This window comes from Aplidium turbinatum, chromosome 6 (assembly GCF_918807975.1).
Source record: "Aplidium turbinatum chromosome 6, kaAplTurb1.1, whole genome shotgun sequence".
NCBI classification, from domain to species: Eukaryota; Metazoa; Chordata; class Ascidiacea; order Aplousobranchia; family Polyclinidae; genus Aplidium; species Aplidium turbinatum.
This window is the reverse complement of record NC_137477.1, coordinates 27,343,680-27,365,496: the sequence shown is the minus strand read 5'-3', so window position 1 is coordinate 27,365,496 and position 21,817 is coordinate 27,343,680. Positions and strand designations below refer to the sequence as shown.

The 21,817-nt window shown below is 36.8% G+C and overlaps 1 protein-coding gene across 1 annotated transcript; it reads left to right on the top strand.

Moving 5' to 3' along the window:
* The first annotated feature begins 421 nt into the window (after window positions 1-421).
* Window positions 422-17,047, top strand: LOC145771895 (guanine nucleotide-binding protein subunit beta-5a-like). The gene is made up of 11 exons (XM_082583647.1): window positions 422-562; window positions 2,585-2,721; window positions 3,640-3,681; window positions 4,239-4,315; window positions 7,473-7,674; window positions 8,095-8,238; window positions 12,418-12,509; window positions 12,693-12,741; window positions 13,007-13,103; window positions 13,470-13,636; window positions 13,990-17,047. The coding sequence occupies exons 1-11, from the start codon at window positions 448-450 to the stop codon at window positions 13,999-14,001; spliced, it is 1,134 nt and encodes a 377-aa protein (XP_082439773.1). The 5' UTR covers window positions 422-447; the 3' UTR covers window positions 14,002-17,047.
* The last annotated feature ends 4,770 nt before the right edge of the window (window positions 17,048-21,817 follow it).

Here is a 21,817-nt window from a genome sequence, read left to right as displayed (position 1 = left end):
AACCAACGCTGCTTGAGCTTGAAACTTCTTCATGAAGTCACGTGCTAACCAACTAAACTGTCGGGGCGGATAATAATAAAGGTACAGTGGCTACAGAAACATTTGGGGCGTCTTGCAACACTGTGTTTCCAATTTTTTTTATCATAAAAAAGTCGCAGCCTTGGAGCCTCGAAACTTTCCTGTGTGTAAATAGTGTAGAAAAAAAATCAGTGTTTCTGGTTATTGCGTTGCTATGTTAATTGTTCTTCACCGTTCTTGGAAAAAAATGTGAAATGTAACGTCGCACAATTAGCTATCTACTGTAAACTTATGCTGCAGGCTTAGGCTTCTAAACTTTAGCATTTCGAACCCAACCTGTGATTAAGACATCATGAGTGACTATGTTTACTAAATTGCACGTTATTTTTTTTGTTATACAGTTTTCAGCATTGCTGCTACAGTTAGTTAATGGCTGCTGAACGGACTTCCTCTCGTTCTAACCAGCAAGAAAAATTAAGAGAAGAAGTTGTACAGCTTACAAAGAAATTGCAAGATGAACGAAAAAACTTGAATGATGCTGATTGTAAGTGAAATATTATGCACGTATTATTTGTAGACAATGTGATGTGAATAAGTTACACATTTTGGGCTAAAATCTGACACCTACAGTAGGATACTTAGCAATTGTCTGCCCTGAGTGATAACTCAGTTGCTTAAGCTTTAAACTTTGTAAATTACGGTAAGAACTGGAAATCAAGCAGCACTACCTGTAGCTTGATTCTCATGATATGTGCTTAAGCAATGCAATTTAAAAAAGTTTTCCAGTTACTGACACAGCACATAGCCTAGTGAATAAAAAGAAGTACCGGTAGATGAAAAAAATTGCTGGGCAACAACATCAACCGACGTCACTTTGTCAATCTCGGCAGCCGGCCCTGCATTGTCATTAACTCAAAGCCTCAATAAACATATAAAACTTGTGAAGATTTGTGTGTCAAAGAAACTTTCTGAGTCCAAAGATAAAGATTCGGATAAAGAATAAATTGTCTACCTACCTATCGACAATATTTACTCCATAACAAACCATAGCTTTTGATTTTATGTTTCCTTTGTCAGTCGAGCATGAAGCTCGCAAAATTACCTTTTTCCTTAGCTAGCTGAGTTTCCCAATTATCAACAAAGCATGAGCAGAGTTAATAGAATGCAATTCAGAACTGGACTATGCTGTGGAATTTTCTAAAGAATGTTCATCAGGCCTCTAAGCTCCTGGCAACCATCGTGGCCATGACTGTCGAGAAGTCATTAAATGGCCTTCGAAACTATTGTGCCGGTAGGCCATGTTTGGTCGCCGGCTTCCACGAGCCAATGTTTCTCCACTCTGTTGGTATTTGAAACTTTTTTCTCCATTCACGTTTGTACTAAATACTTTTTTCTCTTTATTTCCATTCACAATTTTTTTTCACGAACAAGGCAATTTCCCACGCCGACGAGAAATATTGCTGACAAAAGTTTTGCAAAAGTTTGAGCGTTGACCTATCTACTTGGGAAGCAGTGTATTAAAACACAACTGCAAATATGTTTCAGGGCCTGGTTTGCATTGTTCTAACCTGAGTGAACGCAAAAACTTGATATCAATTAATGAATTTACGATCTTTTAACGGATTGTTTACTTTGATTGCTGGGCGCGACAATTTGGCTGCCGGGAAGAAACTGTGGTAGTTAAATTGATTTGTACTGAGTCGAGCGTTGAATCAACCCAAAATTATCAATGTGGTCGTGATAGACCACTCTAGTATTTTTTCGCTTTTTGTTTTACATGTTTTGGTACAATCTTTTCGTAATAAATGTTTACAGCAATTGCTGAGGCAGTTTCAACTTTTGCCGTTTGGCTTCGGCAACGTTTTTGCCAAAGTAACAATATGCTAATTTCGAAGACTGCATAGCAAGAAGCAACTCGTTGGAAAATTCAATGTTGACTGGTATGGTGCAAGGCAAACGAACACAAGGACGACAAAAAATGAAATATTTTGACAATATCAAGCAAATTACAGGAATAAAAAGCATGCTGGAAGCACTAATAAAAACAAAAGACAGAACAAAATGGAGGCAGTTCATAAAGGAGATCAAAGCTGATCAAACATGATCATTCTGTTGAAGAAGAAGATACCAGTATGGATGGGAATGTGTGTGATAAAAGTGTGCAAATTAAAAATCTATAATCTGTGATTCTTTGAGTGTGTACTATGCATTGAACCGTAAAAAAGTTTTAGGAAATGTGTCTGATTTTTTTAATTGTCCTGTTTTTAATTGTGTGATTAAATTCTGTAATACCAATTGTAATTATGTGTGTTATAAGATTTTATCTGAATCTTACAATCAAGTCTCTTTTGCATCAAGCACAAGTTGTTCTGTGAAAGATTTTTTTTTGCTTGCAGAAGTGTGATTCTGTAAGGCTATGTATAATTTTGATTTTTGAATTATATAAACTTTGTACGCCAAATCTGCCTCCAAGACTTGCATTGATATGGTGAAAAAAAATCAAACCTCCTTTTTTTACTTGTTCTTATTACATAATGGTTGTTAATACTTTTTTTATTGTACAAAGTATTTAGCAAGGGACAAAAAGTTGATCCTGTACCACAACTGCAAATTCGTTGTCGTCGTACATTAAAAGGACACACCAGTAAAGTTTTGGATTTGGATTGGTCATTGGACAAACGTAAAATTGTCACCTCATCACAGGTTCAAATGATTTGTACATATACTAGGCTATATTCTAGACAGCAAATCAGTCATTTTTTGTATTGATTCAACATCTGCAGACATCAATGTAAAAAACGACTGATTTGTTGTCCCTGATTAAATTTAACAATGTTGTTAACCATGTTGAAAATTCTTTCTATCAATTATTATACATTTTGAAAATAGCATTGTGTTGCATGTTTGGAGCAGCATTTGAAAAATTGTGATAACATTGATGGTAAACTTGCTTTGAGAATGCAATGCTTTTCTTGTCTACTAATTGGCCCATGAATGGTGCACAGTGTTTGAGCATTGCCACTTTAGCAGGGACTATATTGAGGTGCTAAACCATTTTTTTCATGAAACCTATTAGCACCAACCAATTTCTGTTTTGAAGATACTGTGTTTCATTTGAGTTAGTTAATAGTTGGCAGCAACAAAGTAAATTTTACTAAGTGTGAGTCAAAAAGAGTGCAACCATGTGAAACGTATTCTGCTAAAAACATTTTTCTAATTTTCAATTGTGACAAAAACCAGAAAACCACGTTTATTGGAATATTGCCAATTAGCAAGATACAAATAGCAAAGCAACATTTTTTTGCTGATTCAATGGCATCTACAAGTTATAATTACTTTATTGTGACTGTCACTGGTTTACTATTAAAACAATTTTCTCCAAATTATTGTCAGCAAGTTTATTTTGATGCTTTGTGATTTTGGGAAAGATTCAAAAGAAGCAACTATATTTGATATATATTGAGCATATGTTGTTAACTTGTATAGGCTATCAGATCGTTATTTGCTAAATAAGTTTAGATACCGTATAATACCAGGTCAACGTAGATTATGTATAATAATTTGCATAAAATGTAGACAAAATGATTTTTCTTCAATAATTGATCTCAAATGTATATTTAGGATGGAACAATTATTGTATTTGATGCCTACAATGCAACAAAGGTAAACCAAATGTTGTGAAACATCTCTATAAGTATAAAGTTTCCAATTTTCTTGACAGTTTGAGTAGAAATTAACCGTTTCATAACAATTTAATATTTGATTTTTGATTATTTATATCTTTTGGTTTTTGCTGATTACTTATTAAGTAGGCTAGCCTATATATCATATTTGTTTTAAAATTGTTGCTGAAAACAACAATTTTTTTTGTTTACTTGTAGCTGTTTGTCTGCCTTGGCAAGACTATAACCCAATCAAGGTATCAGTGCTTCATATGTGAGGTAGCCTACAAATAGGGAGCTAGTTTCATGATATCACCAGCTTTCAAAATTTGTGGTTAAAATAACCTCTATTTAACTTCCTTTAGACCTCGCTTGTAGTTCAAACATGCCTCGGTGCCAGCCGCACTACCGTCATTTTGCCACTCAATCTGTACTGAGAGCCAGATGCCAATGTTTGCTAGATATTGAAATTCAGTGTTAGTGAATTTTAAAGCACCTCTTTCAAAAGCTTCAGACATCTTTGAAGTGTTATTGAAAACAATTGTTTGTGCTTGACAGGAAAGTCCAGTGTCTCTGCCCACGACATGGGTGAACGCATGTGCATATGCCCCATCTGGATCCTTTATTGCTTGCGGGTGAGATGTTTAATTAATCTCATATCAACTAATAATATTTTTTCCACTAGCCTTTGTTTCACAGTATTCCATAACCACTGTTTTTGTTCTTTAACTGCAAGTTGGATTACCACCAGATCGTGAGAGCGATGACCGGTTTTATTATGAATATTTCATGAAAATTTGGCTAAATTCATTGAAAAGCTAAGGAATCTCGTAAACAAATGTTGATGGACAAGTTATTGGAAATAAGCTCCGTTGTGGTCATTCAGGTCATTCATTAGATACACCAGCAGCAGATTATCCACACATTAAGAAAAGCGGCTAGTGAAACATTTTTATCAGCTGGCTAAATTTGTTTCTCACCCTCCAACCACAATCGGCTGGTTAGAATCTCCGATTACTGATCCATAGATCGTGCGAATCAATTTTCGATCAACTTATCAAAAAATTGACTCAGTCAGCTGCTTAAATCATCCGCGGTTAATGCATTCAATCCTTAACCTCTTTCTATAACCCCACGACAGTGCTTCCACTTTTACAAAGCTAGATTACCACTTGTATTACCACATTTGTCCTCAGATTACCACATTTTTTACTGTGAATTTCTTCCCGATTTTAACTGTATTTCGACTTACTTTTACATTAACAAAGTGGCTTTTTTTACCCACTTGTTGCCATGGTTACAATCAGGCATAGGCGCCTAACTATTTTTTTGGCCGTGGGGGCGAAAGCGTGTTTCATCAGCAGCAACGTAAATTCAGCGAAATGTCACGCAGATGGATGACGTAATTATGTCGTCACACTAGGATTGCTTTTATTGCCACACTCGGAGTTATCGCTACGTTCGATCTATCGTTAATTATTATAAACAAAACTCGACCAAAACACATGCTATGCGTCTGCGTTGGCTAGCGGTTGATGGACTGCGATTCTTTAAGCTAAGCACAACACAAAGTTTAGCAACGAACTAGATTTATTAGCATGAAACAAGAGACGAAAAGGTTTACTAAAAGGTATTGTCTGTAAATGGAATGAAAATACTAACTTGATCATATGTTTGAAAATATACCTGTTGAAAGCAAAATCATTCATGTTTACATCAATTCAACAGCACGTCACCTTGAATAAATTTAAAAGTTGCTGACATCCGTAAACAGCCCTTGAAAAATAATTACGGAGAGACGTTTGATTAAGTTTTAGACTTGACATTGCTCCCTTTTCACTACAATATCGCAACTTATCGCTGACCAGCTTTCAAGTTTCAATTCGCTGTAATACGCCCGTTTTCGTGTTGCAGATGAAACAAAAGATGCGCATATTCCCCGCCTTTGATCGGGTTTCTATGGCAACGGGCGTGTGTGCGCCATGCAGTTTGCGCGAGTCCGTTATTGCGTTGATTACGCTGCCGCGTGTGCGCAATGCGGTTTGTACCAGCCCTTGTTGCGTTGGTTGGTGGTTACCTCGGGCCGAGACTTCAAGTTCGTTTTCACAGCAAGCGATTCACTGCCGCGACGATTCTCTGCAGAGGTTTCGACTTTCGAAAGCGACATCGAGTCTGCTTGCAAGCGCATTAAGCTAAACGCACGCTGCGTCAACGTAGCAAATTATGTTGTTTTTGGGTGCATTGAATCGACGCAAAATGGTAGATTTTTGCTATGTCTCAGGCAGCAAAATCAGTCATTTTTACATTAATTCAACGTCTGCAGACGTTAAATCAATGTAAAAATGACAGATTTTTTTTTTTGTCTGGGGTGGGATTGTAGCATCGCTACTCGTTCTAATGATTATTTATCGCGAAGCTGTTGCGGTTTGCATTTAAAAATGTTTTCCTGCTGCCGATCGCTAGTTCATTTATTGTTTTATGTATCAATACAGCATAAAAAGTTGCTCCCACGCATAAATATGTGTGGGGGCCTGGCCCCCACGCCCCCACGGGTTACGCGCCTATGCAATCAGGTGTTACCATAGTTAGGATTAAAGTTAGGAAGGGTTAAGGTAAGGGTTCAACTTAGGAATAAGGTTAGGGTTTTGATCTTTACCAAGAACTAAAAAAAATTCCAAAATGAAAGTTTTTATTTTCAACAGCTTTAAACTTTTCTCAAATAAGGACAGAATTTTTTGTCTAGCAACACTATTATTTGGCTATATTTACACTATATAGTGTAAAATAAGGTCTAAAACAACTACTAAGTTTATTAACAGTACCGGTTATTAACAGTTATTAAAACGTCCAAAATTAGTAAGCAAAGTACTGTACTTGACACCGCAGCTGAAATCTGAAAGACATCTTGACTATGAATATGATCACATGGTCACCCTACGTTCACAGTCAAAAGTCAGGACGCATTCCAAAATCAAACCGAAAACAGCGGAACATGCTAGTCGCATGCTATTATAAGTAATTTTTTGCATATATGTTCAATTTCGGAAGACAACAGTTTAAATGCTCTTATTTATTGATAGTATTTTAGGTCAAATTTTAAAAATGTATAATTTCCACACAAAAATCGATATTACCACTAAATTACCACAAATTTTTCATTACCACATTTTTACCACAAGCATGATGAAAATTCCACAATTGTGGTAATTACCACCAAAGTGGAAGCGCTGCCCACGAGGCAGTTGGCTTTAGATAATCGAGTCATTTCACTTCAAATGGGGAACTTTGTATCTATTCGAAACTGAAGGCTTCCGCTTATAGAGCTCACTAGTTAACCTGACTTTAAAAACTACATATTCATGTCACAAATCTTTAAATAAAGCTTTGGTAGAGAGTTTGCTTTGTTGAACCATAGAGATATAAAACATAGTAACTTTAGCGGGTTTAGCATACTTTATTTCACACAAGTAATGCTAAACCTGCTAAAGTTACTATATTTTATTTCTCTATGGTTCAACAAATCTTTAAATATAATACTCAAAAGTTTTCTTTCAATGTGGGATTCGCCTTGCAAGTTTGGATTACAGGGTGAACAGAAAGCCCTTGGACCAACTTAAAAACGATTGCTAATGGAAAATAAATAAAATTTTTATCAAAAAGTATCACAATGAGAGCTTACAATACTAGGAATAAATTTATTTATTTTCAGTGTGGCCGCCCTTCACTTGGATAACTCTCTCAATTCTAGAACATTGCAGCTGCATGACTAATTTTCATTTTTGATTTCATTAGTGGCTTGGACAACAAATGTTCAGTGTTTCCTGTAAACCCTCCTTCCTGCTCTTCCCAACCGTTGAGCAGTTCATGGATCACAAAGCAGAAGAGCTCAAGTTCATCCGACTTGACCTGCTCGACTGCAATGCAACAACGGAAAGTTGTTGCGATGCATACCAGCTATATTTCGGCATGCACTTTCACGCACTCAGATCACCAGGTGAACTTCCAAATCTTAAACTGTTACTAATTTTACCCAGTGTGACGGAACCGTTTTATTGAAGTGAACGAAATGTAATCTTTTTACTTGCAGTGTCCGTCACAGCAGATGCACGTTGCTCAGCCTGTCGTTGTCCCACTGTATTTTTGGTTATTTAATGTATGTGTCGTGACAATGGAAAAATATAATTTCTACTGTCCAGCGTTAACCATGGGTGCAGTTTACCAGGATGCGGCTAATTAGGCATATAATTTTTTTTTCAACATGCCCCTAAAACATAGGTTTTTGTCAGAAAATGTAATTTTTACGCAGTAAGGGTGCTTAGTACCGGTATGTCACACATTGACCAGTAGAAAGAAATTTTAAAATAAAATTCAAGGTGTAAACAGTTTACATTTAAAATTATGTTTTTTTTTAAAGATATTAACTGCATCGGGAGATAGCACGTGTGTCTTATGGGATGTGGAATCCAGCTCTTTGCTCCAGAGCTTTCATGGACACCAACTGGATGTCATGGATGCTGCAATAAATCCCAACGAATCTGGAAATCTCTTCGTCTCTGGGGTCAGTCAAGTTATTTTGTTACGTGTGTTAAAAATAATGTCAAGCTCAAAACCATAGTTTAATATCTTGAAAGCATATCTCAAAAAAATTTATCAAGTATCATGTCTTGGAAAAACGTAATTTTGTTAACTTTTGCTTTTGGCATTCGACCGTTTATGACCGATGCCTGAAACTTTTACTTCTGTACATACATTTGTCGAGGTTTCTGCTAACGTTAGTGAGAGTAGGTAAGTGACATAGAAGATAGAGCGACATGTTGTTTTTCCATTCAATGCTTAAAACACCAACATGTGAAGAATAGTTTATTTTAGGGTTAACCAGTAGGGTGGTCCAAAAAAAACTTTTTTTGTAAATGTTAATGTCTCACCCTAAAATATTGTTACCATTGATGAGAAAATGATATATGTGAATTTTCATAAAGATTGGTTGATATTTAGGGGTTGCTACCGGGGTTCAAAGTTTTGTCGTTTGCCCCCATTTTAACGTTTCGAGAGGATATGATATGATACGGTACAGTAAAAAATACGGTACAGTGCCATTGTATATTGCAATAAAAATACAGTTTAATAATTACTCTATGGTCTGTTTATAAACTCATGTGTCTGTATTACGAATTATACTAACTGGTGTACATGTACGAAATGTGCGACTTTGTATAAGGTAAAGGTGAGTCCCATACTTGAATACAAGCATCGAGGGATGAAGTTCTCATTATACTAAGCCTTCGGCACTAACGAGAGTAGGGTGGCCAGTTCCTTTCTCTCGGCCGCCTTTACTTCAGCAACTACGCCCACCCAATATATTATACCCTGGGTAGAGGTGGGCGTGGGCGGTGTTTGTCAACAACCAGTATAAGCCGGGAGTCAAACCAGGATTGCATAATTGGAAAGCGAGCGCGTCACCGCTGCGACTTTGTATACTTGTGTTTAAAATTCAGAGACTAAATTGGACATTCATTAACAGCTTTAGAATACAACAAATAAACTACATACAGGAATTATTGCGCGAGGGTCTTTCTACTGCAGTCTGGATATCGCTGACGGTGATCGGCGACGACACGCAAAAGATACTGTTTTTGTTCTTCGTCACATGTGTGTAATGTGTTGTATTCCGTGATCAACGCCACTCCACGCTCGGCAATGTCCCAACCGGGGTGCCAATTGCAATGCTCAAGGGTGCCGCGAGATATTTTAACTTTAACCCGTTAAGTGTGGAATTTATTTATTTATTTTAACTCTAATCCACAATAAGCCTTTGTTTTCTCGCCCAGGAATAACAGCGTGAAAGAGATTTTGAATCGTTGCTGTTTTTTCCATAAAAACGTTTGAAACGCATCATTATTGCCAGGTTTCATGATTTTATTTTGCGTTTCACGGCGCACAAAGTCAAATTGCAGTGATGGATTATCGGATTGTGTGACCCAGCACGATTATAAAATTGCACGATTGTTTGCGAACCACTATAAAATAGAAACTTTTGCATGGGGGATACCATACCTGCGCATACAAACACGATAGCCTACATAGCTAATCGAGAAAAGGCTAAGTTATAATTGATTTATTCTTTATACCAGTGCTCCGCAACCTTTATTTACTCACGGCACACTTAAAAACTCTTTAAAATTTTGCGGCACAATTCGGCCGACACATTTTCAAAATGTAAAAAATAACTATCATCTTTTTAATGAGATATTTGCGCTTGTTTCTTGCTTTAATAAAGTTAACAATTTGGATACAGTCATTCATTGTTTCTGTCAGCTCCCTTGTAAAATGTTTGATCATCAAGGCTTCCCTGTGTAAGCAGCAATACATAAGTTGAATGGCTGGATTTTGACGTTTTACCCATGCAGCTAAACTTCTTCCTTCGCCCACCATTGCTGAAGCACCATCTGTGCAAACGTTGATGCAGTTATTCCAATGGATACCATGGGTTATGAAAAACTCGTTGGTCACTCTAAAAATTTCCTGGCCAGTCGTTCGTTCCTGGCTGGAAGTTCTTTGCAAAATAATTAGGCTACTCGTTTGTTATGGACTCGCCATTGACAAAACGTTGGCTACTACACTTAATAGCTGTGCTTTCAATATTACGAAATTTTTCATTAAACACTGCTAACTGACAATTCAAAATGACCTAGCCTGACTTCTAAAAACGCACTACCACGTTAACCAGCCTTTTTTAAAACTAGGGCAGCCTTCCCATTGCGAAAACTTCAATGTGAGGCAAAAAAATCATAAATGCACTGTGGGAAGTCTAGCTAGAGTTTGAGTTGTCTTGCAGTGGTAAAGCGAGAATTTTTAAAACATAAAAACTCCTTTCTTTTCAAAAAGTATGTTCTGATGATAGTTATCCCGCGGCACACCGGTTGCGGAGCACTGCTTTATACTTATATGAATATATTTTGTGAATTGCTTTGCGATTACAATTGGGTCTCCAAATTAGTGGATTTTCCATACAAACGAACATTAAAACTAAAAAAACGAGAACGACTGCTTATAGTCGAGGAAGAAATGTGGGTGGCTTTGTCGAATGTGCCTCGAGATATTAAGGGACTTGTGCAAGAAGTCAAGCCCAAATTTCACACTAAATTTTGAATAAATACATTTATTTATGCGCGCTATACTGTACAACTCATTCTGTGCTATTTCATACAGTTACTTGAAATACAGAAATCTCATAAAATTGACCCAGTTTTGCCAGGATGCCGCAAACTATTTATCTCTTCGATAGGGTGCCGCAAGGTCAAAAAGGTTGGGAACCACTGCTCTAAACCCTTGACAGCCTGTTTTAACCTAAAAGGAGGACTTTCTGATGATTACCCTTTTAGGGTGAAACAGGCTGTCAAGGGTTTAGACAGTGGTTCTCAACCTTTTCTGAGTCATGGCCCCCCAGACTGTGGCTCTAAAAGACCATGGCCCCCTTGAGCAAAATAAAAATGTATTTGTTTAAAGAACAATGAAACGAAATCAATAAAAACAGTTAACGAATGATTAAATGATTTAATGCTTTCTTTTTCGTAATAGACTACGCTAGTAAATCAAGCGTATCCTTAATTGTTACGTTACAATCACAAAAGATGATGCAACATGCAGTGAGATAGAACATATGATGAAAAAACATGCTTTTGGCTAGCTTTACGATACTAACACCTACATGAGTGTTTTTTGTGTCACAATTCTGTTATAATTCATCAATACATGTTATAATTTATTAATGAAGCTTTTTATCGTGGCTCCCCTGAGAACGCTCTGTGGTCCCCTTGGGGGGCCGAAGGCCACGGTTGAGAACCCCTGGTTTAGAGGGTAATAACTATGTATGTACTATGTATATTAGTTTACATCATGTACATTTGTACATGTAGTTTATTTACTGTCTTCTAAAGCTGTTATTGATTGTCAAATTTAGTCTCTGAACTTTAAACACAAGTATACAAAGTCGCACATTTTGTATATATATGTAGACCAGTTAGTATAATTCGTAATACAGACGTACATGAGTTTATAAACAGACTATATAGAGTAATTATTAAACTGTATTTTTTTTGCAATATGCCATGGCACTGTACCATATTTTTTACTGTACCGTATCATATCATATCTGTATCACATCCTCTTAAAACGTTAAAATGGGGGCAAACGACAAAACTTTGAACCCCGGTAGCAACCCCTAAATATCAACCAATCTTTATGAAAATTCACATATATCATTTTCTCATCAATGGTAACAATATTTTAGGGTGAGACATTAACATTTACAAAAAAAGTTTTTTTTGGACCACCCTATTAACCAGTGGGGACTTTCTTCGTAATTTGCAGTCGCCAATGTTGTTTGCCTTTTACTGACCGAACTCTCTCAGTTTCTGGACATTGAACCACACAATACATCATTCGTCACTGCCCGATTTACGGACCTCAATATGGAAATGCCAACCTTACAGCGCTTGATAGCAATATAGTCCAATGGCTGCAGCGCCTGGATGAAATAACGTGATTGCTACCACCTCATATGCAAGAAGAACGTTTGTTGCGAAAGCTTTGTGGTGGAAAGCTACCGATTTTAAATCAACCATTTGTTTGTAATTTTCTGCTTTACCAAGATATTCAGCGTACTTGTTACTTATCTTGTTACTGCAAACACTCTGTCATCTAATCCAGTTCATAACTTGAAATATGTTTGTTGCAGGGTTGTGACAAGACCGCTTGTGTCTGGGACATGCGAATAACAAAGTGCGTCCATTCCTTCGCAACTCATGATTCAGACATCAACAGCGTCAGGTGATTGACTGGCTGAGAGGAGTTGTTGTTGTTTCTCTATGGCTTTGTGTACTAGGCAGCGATAGGTTGAACCATGACTGAACGCTTGTAAGTCGATCGACTTACCTACCGCGAAGCAGAGAACGAACATACCTCGAGGTTTTCATTGCGGTCAAGATGATACTAAAACTTTTTTTGTTTTAGGTGGTTCCCAACCGGTGAGGCGTTTGCCACTGGCTCCGATGATGCCACAGTAAGTTGTGGTAACGCATTTTTTCGTTAATTGTTTTCTTAACTAGCTGGACAAGTGGACACAGGAATGTTAACACCAAAGTTTAATGTGTTTACTGCTTCCAAACGTCATATCATTTACCCAGAGAATTTGAAATTTTTGGAGAGATTTTTAATACTAAAGTATTTCTCAATCGCTTATTATTTTGGAATCGTTCACATGTTTTTCCTAAGTCTTGTGTGAAGTAGATTTAACTGCGAATCTAATTTTATTTCTTTATCACAAGATTCGAATGTACGATCTTCGGGCGGATAGAGAGGTGGCTTGTTACAGCAAAGAAAGCGTTTTGTTCGGCGTGAATTCCGTGGATTTTTCAGTCAGTGGTAAGCATGCTGAACGAAGCGGCTCCCAGCTAGCTAGATGCTATCGGGGATACTGTAAGAAATTTGTATCGCTTAGTTGATGATGATGTTACTTCAAAAGTTTTAACTCAATTTTTAACTGATTTTGAATTAATAGAATGCTCATTTTCATCGATAAAGTTAAAATCGATTTTTTTCAATCCCGAATGAAATCCACAAGTGTACTCATTTCAGGCGCAAATTTTTATTGAATTATCACAATGCAACTAAATTTTTGTAGCCCATAAAAAGATTGGACATTTAACAATAAAATTATCTAATTGGCCTGAGGAAATGTGAATGCGGAACAAAAATAATGGTTTAAAATGCTTCAATTTGACCACACAGGACGCCTAATATTTGGAGCCTACAACGACTACCTTGTGCATGCTTGGGACACAATTAAAGGGGAGAAACTTGGGGCCTTGTTCGGCCACGAAAACAGGGCCAGCTGTTTGAGAATGTCTCCCGATGGAACCGCCTTCTGCACCGGGAGCTGGGACACCACCCTGCGGGTAAGTAAGCATAGTTATTAGTTACGCTTTTATGTTGGAAATTATTGATTAAATTTACTTGATTCTGGATCAAAATGCTGAAACTCAGTTATAGTCAGTGTTGAATTGCGTTGTGTTCAACTTTACTCAATAACTTGTGAACTGAACCAAAACAGTTAAATAAATAATTACTTTTTTTTCTGTGTAACAGTTTTATAAGTCCTGTAATAGTTGACTGTGTTTACTTCGGTATTAGTCACAAAAAGCTGCACAATTACAACGATAAAAAGTGACTGTGGTCTGTAGTATCTCAGCGATTATTCTTTTTATTGAAAATAAATTGCTCTTGCTCAGTTTGGAATTTGATTGTTCAGGTTTGGGCTTAATGCTGGCTCTTCAATGTCGATAGTTGGAAACTAGCTTCCAACTTGAGGAATTCTTCAACATCACTTCAAATCCCCCAAAACAACGATCAGCTGTACGGAAATACCAAGTACAGTTTACTGCATACTTGCTTTGTTTGACCAACCCATCTTGTTGTCATGTATTGTGTTTTATCTCGTTATATCAATAATTATTCTTTGATCTTCTGAAATTTCTGACCTTCATTAGCATTTTTTTGTTTAAAAAAAGTCGGGCGAGAAACAAATATTTTTCAAATCGTTTCCTTAATCTTGGAGTGACCAGATTCGAATCTAGGAGTTATTCAATCACTTGTGAATTATGTTTGCCACTTGCGCACTAATTTAGTTATGACTTGGTACGTGGACTTTTGATAGATTGTGAAACAACTTCTCCTTGACAATCCAGTTCTTTTTTACACTGATTCAACATCTACGGACGTTGGATTAATGTAAAAAGAATCAAAATGCTGACTGGGAGTCGGCCAATTTCTTCTTGGGTAATTGGAAGTTTGATGAATGGAAGTTTAGTTTCAAATTTTTAATAGAAAGTGAAAAGTTCAAACGGCTCGAAGCAAACTTCTTACAAAGCCTGCTTTTTCTGTTGTGCCAGCTGTCTTATTTGTATTGAGATTGTTTATAATTGGATGTGTCTGAAGAAGTTCAATGTTGTGTGTAGTGTAAGAGTTGATGTAATTACTCATTTTCTGTTTATACTTTTTTTCGTTGTGTTTTTGCAACTCGTAGTTTCCGAAAAAGTAACTCCTTTTTCAGGCGGAAAATTACTTCTGTTTTACATTGATACAACGTCTGCACATGTTGAATAAATGTAAAACAGGACTGATTCTACGACTTGTTTCCACTGCCTGGTTGTGAAACATCTTGAAAGGGTTTTAAATGATTTTGTAGAACGAAAGCCCTCTAACAGACTTTTTTAGAGGTTTAAGTTCTTTACTGTACAATTCAAAATCGTTGCGATGTTTTGACTTTGTTGGCGATGATCAGAGCCAATCTGTGCAGTAGACAGCATTTTGTGTTGAGATTAAATTGTCTTTCACTTGAGTTATTTCTTCTTTTTTTTGTGACGTAACCGGGAGCTGTTGTCATTGCACGTTGCGTCAAATTACATTTAAAAAGTAGCAATCACACTTTTTGTTTTACTTGCTCTATATAGTTTATCGTATTGCAAATTATATAAGCCTACATTTTGTGTTTTTAAGCTCTGGCAGTAAGGCTGCCATTACATACACAGATTTTTCGCAAACGTTGCATGGCAGATCTGACAAGCTGGTTAGGTTATGCAGTTATCTGCCTTTTATCAGCATACTCATATTACACAGTTTCTGCATCAGCAACACTTCTTGTCTTGCTCATAATCTTCTTTGTTCAATCATGATATAGCAAACTAAATGTTTCTGGTTATTTGAACGTTTATCGGTTAGGCTACTACACGATTAAACGGAAAATGTCGCTCTTCGCAACATCACACTCGAATAATAATTGTTTCAGTTGGATCGTAAGTACATCGCAGATGAATTCTTGCGCCATTTGATTTCTCGACTAAAAATCAGATCAGCTCAAAACTCATGAAAAAAAATAAAGTTTGAAATCAACGCCACGAATTAAATTTTAATTTAACATTGCCAAGTGAGTTTTTTAATAAGCTGCTGTTACTTATGTGCATGTTTGAACTGTTGCGTATTTGCATATTGGTAATCGACCGTCAGTAGCGGATTATCAAAAAGATGTTGTAGGACACCAGAATTTCAGGAAACAAATTTGTAAGATAAAATAGACTATGCAAACATTGAGGTCAGAAAATGAAATAAGTTTGGAAGATGGGTCTGGGAGACTTGCCACCCAGAAATTTTTAGCAGGTTCAACTTTGTGTTTGTCGCTTTTTGGGAAGTTTTAGGCCCAATAATGATCAAGATCAAAATTATTTGAGAGGGGCACATGCTCCCCCAAGTGCCTGGTTCCGCCACTGTTGACCGTTGGTGGCTGATTGCTGTCAAATCGCATTAAATAAATATGTGAAGATATTTTCTCACAGTCTGTTTCAAAATTCGCTTTATCATCATCATTCAATTTCAACAAAACCATCCCAGCTAGATCAATCCGTCTGTTTCTGCTTGCTGGGATATGATCCTCCGACGTAAAAGCAAAATTATTTGTTCTGTTTGATCGACATTGCTGCCTGACGCATTAAAATTGAAGTTGCAAAAGTAACAAAAAATTTTATCAAAACTGTGGAACATTAGATTTTCATCTCTGGAAGTGTTGCTTTCCAATTCCAACTCCTTTATCGTTTTTCAACATAGATTGTATTCGTGCTGTTCGTCTACATCACGCTTTGTATCACTACATTTCTTTGATCTACATTGATTGAGGGATGTTTGCAGATTAAAAAAAATCTTGGCAGTTTCGTATGCTTGTGGATGCTTTGAATCATTGACGTAACCGATGTTGATGCTTGCATAGAGTGAAGTCTTGTGGTTAGAAACTGTGTGATCCATAAATCGGTTTATCTACCAGCTGTCCTTGAAATGCAAGCGCACACACCGAGAATTCAGCCAGCGCTTCCTGATTTCCACGTGATTCTTTTTTCAAAAGCGTTTGTTATTCGTCTGAGCTATCTTAACATGTTTTAGAAATGTATTTTGTTGAAACGAATCTTGAGCCATGTTTGAACCCCTCCATTGGTTTAATTCAGGTTATTTCAAGGTATGTCAATAAAATCTGTTAATTTTTCACACTCATTTCGATTGTTTTTACATTTTCATATTCAATACAGAAATTTGTCATTGCTACCATAACATTGATTCAAACCTAGCATAACGAAACACGTTGCCGAAAGTACGCTTAATAGCTTGCTATTTTCAACATTTTGTAAGTCAACATCGTTTAAATCAAAGTATCATCATCAGATATTGTAGTTTTGCTGATTATATTCAGGGATTTATGTGCAATTTTGTTCCATTTGCCATATTGTTTTGCTGTACTCGTGTAATAAAATCAAATACTATCCCAATTTAAAGATACATGTTCTTGTTGAGTTGAATATTAGTGGAAAACCATTTCCTTGAAAATTAAATAGCCTGCCTACTTCTTTTGAAACGCACTCGCATCACCTTATAACTGGCTATGTTGATAGGATTTTTAGGAAGACGCTTTTTCTTTTATTTGATTTACAATAACTGTATAAATTATTGCTATTGAACAATTTATTATTGTTTGAAAAAAACATTCAAACAATTGATTATAATTATGTACGTTATGGTGGTCCTTAAAAACCCATTTTATTGGTGCCAGGTGTTTAAAGTGTTCCATTTTGGAAAACAATATCACATCAAAATAATGTTAAAAAATATTCATGTTTAGGGGTAGCTCAAGCCCCCTCGTTTTTGTGCAGGGGTCAAATGTCGCCAACCTCCTGAACCACAAATGTCTCATGAACCACAAATGCAAGACGCTTTATTTACGTATAAAACATGCGGAATGTATACATAGTTTCCTATCCAACTCTAATACATCGTTACTCTGAGGTGTCCCACCGTCTCTAATAGTATACAAGCCGAAAAACGCTGCACAAACTAAATATGAGTGGGCCCCTAGGCGGAGGTGGGCTCCCAACCAGGGATTTGGGAAGCAGAAATACGGCCTTGCATGATTTAAGTTATTGAATATCGAGCTTCTGTAGCAGCTTTTTATTTTTAAACAGCCAAAAATCATTAAAAAGACTAAAATGAGTTGGCATGTCATCAGCAGAGGGAGGTTAACGCACGCCCCTGGGTGTCGGTTAGAATATGGGAAAGCGAAAGACCATAAGCGGTCATCTAGTCAGCCACCACCTCATAGGCCTTAACTACACATTCGCATACAGACAGTGTGTGCAAAGGCAGGCACTGTAATGAATAAAAAAGATTTAGCTCTAACAGTAATGTTGTTGATTTGAATCTCCATCCTCAGAGCGAGAAAGCCGAAGATAAAGATTCAAACCGGCAACAAGGCAATATATCAAAGCAACACTTTGTTGTGAAAACACTGTTCAGCGTTAGCGCTTACATTATTATGTGCTTTGCAATCTTTATTTGTTGTCAATGATGGATTGTAATCATGATTTTATCAAATGTTTGCCATTCTATTGTTGACTATATTGTCAATGATGGATTGTAATCATGGCTTTATCAAATGTTTGCAATTCTATTGTTGATTTTTCATCAAATATTTGTATAACCTTGGACTAGGTGGTAGGCTAATGGTTGTCTCGGTGGTAACGGTACAACTCCTGAAAACGAGTGAAATGAAGTCGCAGTTTTCCTCTAAAAATGTTGTTTAGCTTATTCTTGAGAGAGAATATGTGGGCTTTAGGAAAAAGTAAATTATGTTACCTATTTAGGTGTACCGGTAGGTGTTCGAATCGTAGTGAATTGATGGTGTAGGCCTAGATAGGGAAAGGTCGGGACCCATGATCATGGTGGGAGCCATAATCCACCCCCCTGTGTTTTAATATAAAGTATTCTTTTTGCATTTTTTGACGTGATTATATTTTTTATGCTTGGATAACTTTCCCACAAGCCTTTGGTCAAAATTGTACTAAAAATGAAGGTGCAATGAAGATTTATAGGTTTTGTGTTAAAAAAGTAAATTTTTTTGACTGAAGGTGTTTTAAAATAACTCGTTTGTTATGCAAGAAATGTTCATGAACTTTTTTGTAATGGTAGGTGATGTATTTATGATGAGATTAAGCTGAAAGTTTTTTAGATAGCAATGTTAGTTTTTTTTCAGCTGTTGTTTCATTTCTGAAAAATCAGGTAGGGAGCCTTGAGTCACCTTGTGTTGGGACCTGCAAGCCATGACAAGTGCTTGTGATAGTAGATGTTAAAGTGTCATATGACATCATTTTTTTGCTTTTCACACCTTTCCTTTAGGATATATCACAATTCTGACTTTTGTTTCGTTTGCAACTATTAATTATGCTATTTCACATGAAAATTCTGACAACTCATCCCAAGCAATCATTTGAAAATTCTCCATCGCTTATTTCAAAATTTAAAGCTTGGAAGCTGACTAGAAAATTGATTTGACACATAAATAATACAACTATGTTTTAGAATTGTATTTTTGATATGGTGAAGTGATTTCTTTACTAAAATACTACATTTTTTGGCTTATTACAATTGTGGCTTATCGCTCCCCACATGTGGGGTGCGATGACTGATGAGACGCTTGGCGCGTGTTTATGTTTTTGAGCGTAAATTAAACATTCGCTGAAATAATAACTTGTGCTTTTGCTGTAGAGTAGGTAGCACTACAAGGCATTGCAAAACCAATTTTTAGAGAAAAATATCGAGAAACGTAGAAGATATGCATCTAAAAGAAAAAAGTGGCTCGCAGGTCCCGACCTTGCTGTTAAACAACATATGTAGCCTAATAAAGGAGAACAAAGGTTTATGGGTCAAATTAAAAGAAAGGTTGATTCAAAAATTGTCTAGGCAGTGGCGCCGCCAGACCTTCAACATTGGGGGGGCAAAATATTGACAGTGCAAGACAGTAGCATAGTCAAAAATTTTGAAAGGGGGGGTGTTGACAGCCGGTGGGCGAAGCCCGATGGCGTGTTCGCCGAAGGCGACACTTAGCGGCGGGGGGTCTGGGGGGCCTCCCCCAGAAAATTTTGAAAAATCACTTTCAGTTTGGTGCATTCTGAGAGCATTTTCAACAAAATTGTGGGTATGAATATTTCTGTAAAATGGTGCTGTCCGGTGGCATAGCAAAAGGATAAGATCATGTTTTCTTCGGCATTTTTCGAAAATAAAGCTAAGTCTCTATGTTTTCTTGTTGCTAATTCCAGACTGAGATATTTGAATGTTTGGTACTGGCAAAACTCGCTCTTTTAATGCAGTTTCGTTTAAAATTAGGCAAACTTTGCTTTAGAGACATAGGTTGATTGCTTTTTTTTGCGAGATTAATACAGTTTTATTAGGTCAATTTTCTCCTTGGTTGATTCAAAAAACGATCTTATTCCGTTAAGTCACTAACTTTTATGCTCTGAAGTCAACCCAAAGTTTAGAAAATGTAACGTCATAGAGGTCATACATCTTGATGAGTGTCAAACAAAAAGCTTTGAGACAATGAAGTTACTTTAGGCTATTTCTGATATATTCAAGTTTTGTATAACGAATAGCTGTTTAGATGTTAATCTAGATCGAACAGGCGATCTCAGCAGTTGCAGATGGCTTGCATCCTTGCACAGTTTGACGAGAAACTACATCATAGGCTACAACTTTTCTTGTAAACAATGTATTAACATCCGTAAATTCAATTTGAAAGGTTGAAACCCCCGAACCCCCTTCCCTTGGCTACGCCACTGGTGCAAGACAGTGATATATTGTTTAATTTCTCTTGTTTTCTACCAGGGCTGGAAAAAAATTGTAACTTTCCGGGAATCTGTTTTTTAGAGAAAAAATTTCCCGCGGCTTACAATCACGATAATGAGAACCTTATATTTTACTAATCTCCGGAGCTGACGTAAACCTTAAAAGTCATGTCGACATATTCTTGATGCCCCCCTTATTGAAAATTGTTCTTTGTAATACCGCTTTGAAGGAGGATTACGACTATAAACAAAAGAATAAATTTTAAACTTCATTTTGAATTGAAAAGACATGACGTAGGCCTAATGTCTTCCAACCTTAGTTATATATTTTTTCATTACGTAACGTCTTGTAGGAATAAATTGAAAATCAGTATGATCACTCAAAATGAAAGCAATGGGACTACGAATCCCAAGGCCTGATTAAGGCTCACGGGGGCCCGAGGCACAGCTAAGGTTAAGGGCCCCTATTGGCAATCGCTTTCGATGCAGAGCAGGAGTGCACAACTGTTACTGCAAAATCGTTACACAATTTGAAATCGTTACTCAAAAATAACAACTGTGCACACACTGGCACAACAACTTTCACTACCTACGCCTACGGTAGCCTACTAATGTAAAAAAAAATTGGGGGCCCCCAAAACCAGGGGGCTTGAGGCCTGTGCCTCGTGTGCCTTATGGTTAATCGGGCCCTGACGAATCCTCACTAAACCAATCAATCAATGGTCTTGTTGCACTGAAGATGACAACCATATATTTCACTGATCCCCGGAGCTGACGTAAACCAGGCATAGATCTGTTGACTCAATGCAAACCCTTTGAAGGTTGGGGGGGGCTGTCAATTCAACTTTTTTGTATTAACAGTTGTATCTCTAAAACTACTGAGGCTGCGACTATGAGATTTCTTGACTTTTCCTAACTTTTATTCACCTCTATTGAGCTGAAATTTTGAGCGAATAAAGGGTATAAATTGAAAGATATAAGGCATTTCTCAGCACATCCTTTGAAATATTTCATATTCTATTGTGAAACATTTTCCCACCAGCTGGATGAAAGTAGCCTAATTAATTTGGCCCATGTCTCGTTAATCCTACCTGTTTCACAGCGTGAAGGGCATTGGCTGTATGTAAAATAATGTAAAAAAAATTAATCACAACATTACTATGCACGTTCTTCATTATAATACTCTACCAAAAAATAATGTGTAAACTCACGCTACAAATTACACTCATAAGTGACCTCAACATTTCAACGTATATGAGCAGTTCTAAAATTCACATAGTTTTAATTTTCGGATATGCTCAGCGTGAATAATTTTACAAAGTGAATCCCAAATTTTGAAACCATGCCAAAATAACAGAGATATCACTCCTAAAGCATAAGAAGAATTGACAGCCCCCCCCAAACTGAGCAAGACTCCAGGAGCCC